At 63.9% G+C, this 1545-nt stretch overlaps 1 protein-coding gene across 1 annotated transcript; it reads right to left on the reverse strand.

Annotated features, from left to right (window-relative positions):
- Positions 1-266: 266 nt before the first annotated feature.
- On the reverse strand, positions 267-1494 carry POU3F4 (POU class 3 homeobox 4). Its single transcript, XM_026054676.1, has one exon. It carries the CDS (start codon positions 1492-1494, stop codon positions 424-426), a length of 1071 nt encoding a protein of 356 aa, XP_025910461.1. The 3' UTR covers positions 267-423.
- Between the last annotated feature and the right edge of the window lie 51 nt (positions 1495-1545).

Consider the following 1545-nt stretch of genomic DNA (forward strand, 5'->3'; position numbering starts at 1 on the left):
TGTAAAACAGATTCACCTGAAATACAGCTGATATAACCAAGGCGCTGGAAGGTTATTCATAGGCACACATCTGTCTCTCCTTTTTTTTTTGTTGTTGGTTTTTTTTTCCCCGTGGGTTTCCTTTTTTTTTTTTCCTTTTTTTTCTTTTTTTTTTTTTCTTTTTCTTTCCTTCTTCCTAAGCGGAGCCCGAAAACAAACCTCGTCTGCCAGTAAACGACACGTACCGATCAGCGAAAAGGTTTGAGAGAGAAAAAAAAGAAAAAAAGAAAAAAAACAACAATTAAAATATTGCCCAGACGGTGAGCGGGGAGGAAGGCGGCCCCCCCCGGGCTCCGAGTCTCCCGCTCGGCTTCGCGTCCCCCTCCGTGAGCATAAGTTAAAAGGCCGGCCGCAAATCCGCGCGGCCGCAGTCCGGCCCGCCGGTCAGAGGTCGTGGCAGCCCGTGTCCGTTTTGACGCCGTGCGCGTACACGTCGTGCGGCTGCTGCTCGCCCGGCGGCGTCATCCTCTTCTCCTTTTGCCTCCTGTTGCAAAACCAGACCCGCACGACCTCCTTCTCGAGCTGCAGGCTGTCTGCCAGCGAGGAGATCTCCTGCGCGGCCGGCTTGGGGCACTTGAGGAAGTGAGTCTCCAGCACGCCCTTGACGCTCACCTCGATGGACGTCCTCTTCTTCCTCTTCCTGCCCTGCGCCGCGATCTTGTCGATGCTCGTGGGGCTGCCCGTGGAGGAGTCGGCCTCCTCCAGCCACTTGTTCAGCAGCGGCTTCAGCTTGCACATGTTCTTGAAGCTGAGCTGCAGGGCCTCGAAGCGGCAGATGGTGGTCTGCGAGAAGACGTTGCCGTAGAGCGTGCCCAGCGCCAGGCCCACGTCGGCCTGCGTGAAGCCCAGCTTGATGCGCCGCTGCTTGAACTGCTTGGCGAACTGCTCCAGCTCGTCCGAGGTGGGCGTCTCCTCGTCCGAGTGGTCCTGGCAGTGGTGGGCGCCCAGCTCGCCGTGCTCGGCGCCGTCGCGCAGCCCCGGGTGCATGGCGGCGGCGGCGGCGGCGGCGGGCGGCGGCGTGAGGCCGCCGTGCTCCAGCATGCCGCCCACGGCGAAGCCGGCCTGCGAGTAGACGTTGAGGGGCTGCGAGGCGCCGTGCGCCGGGCTGGCGCCCCAGGCGCCCGCGTGGTTGCCGTGGGGCGAGTGGTGCGAGACGTGGGGCGAGCGGTGGTGGATGATGGCGCCCAGCTGCAGGTCCTCGCGGCCCGGCTTCACGTCGGGCTGCTCGAGCGGCGCCGAGGCGAGCGGCGAGGGCCACGCGCCGCCCTCGCTCAGGCTCGTCACCCAGTGGTGGCCCAGCGGGTGCCCATTGCCCGGCACGCCCTGCAGGTAGTCGCCCTGCAGCAGCTTCTGGGGGTTGCGGAAGGGGCTGCCCTGCTGCATGCCCGCCGCCTCGGCATGCACGAGCGAGCTGGGCGCCAGGATGCTGTAGGGGTTGGAGGCGGCTGTGGCCATGGCCGCCCCTACGAGTTATAGTGCGGCGGCGGCGCCGCTCCAGCCTTTGAC

The sequence above is a fragment of the Nothoprocta perdicaria genome, unplaced genomic scaffold, assembly GCF_003342845.1.
Source record: "Nothoprocta perdicaria isolate Ctin4 unplaced genomic scaffold, notPer1 scaffold_124, whole genome shotgun sequence".
Taxonomy (NCBI): domain Eukaryota; kingdom Metazoa; phylum Chordata; class Aves; order Tinamiformes; family Tinamidae; genus Nothoprocta; species Nothoprocta perdicaria.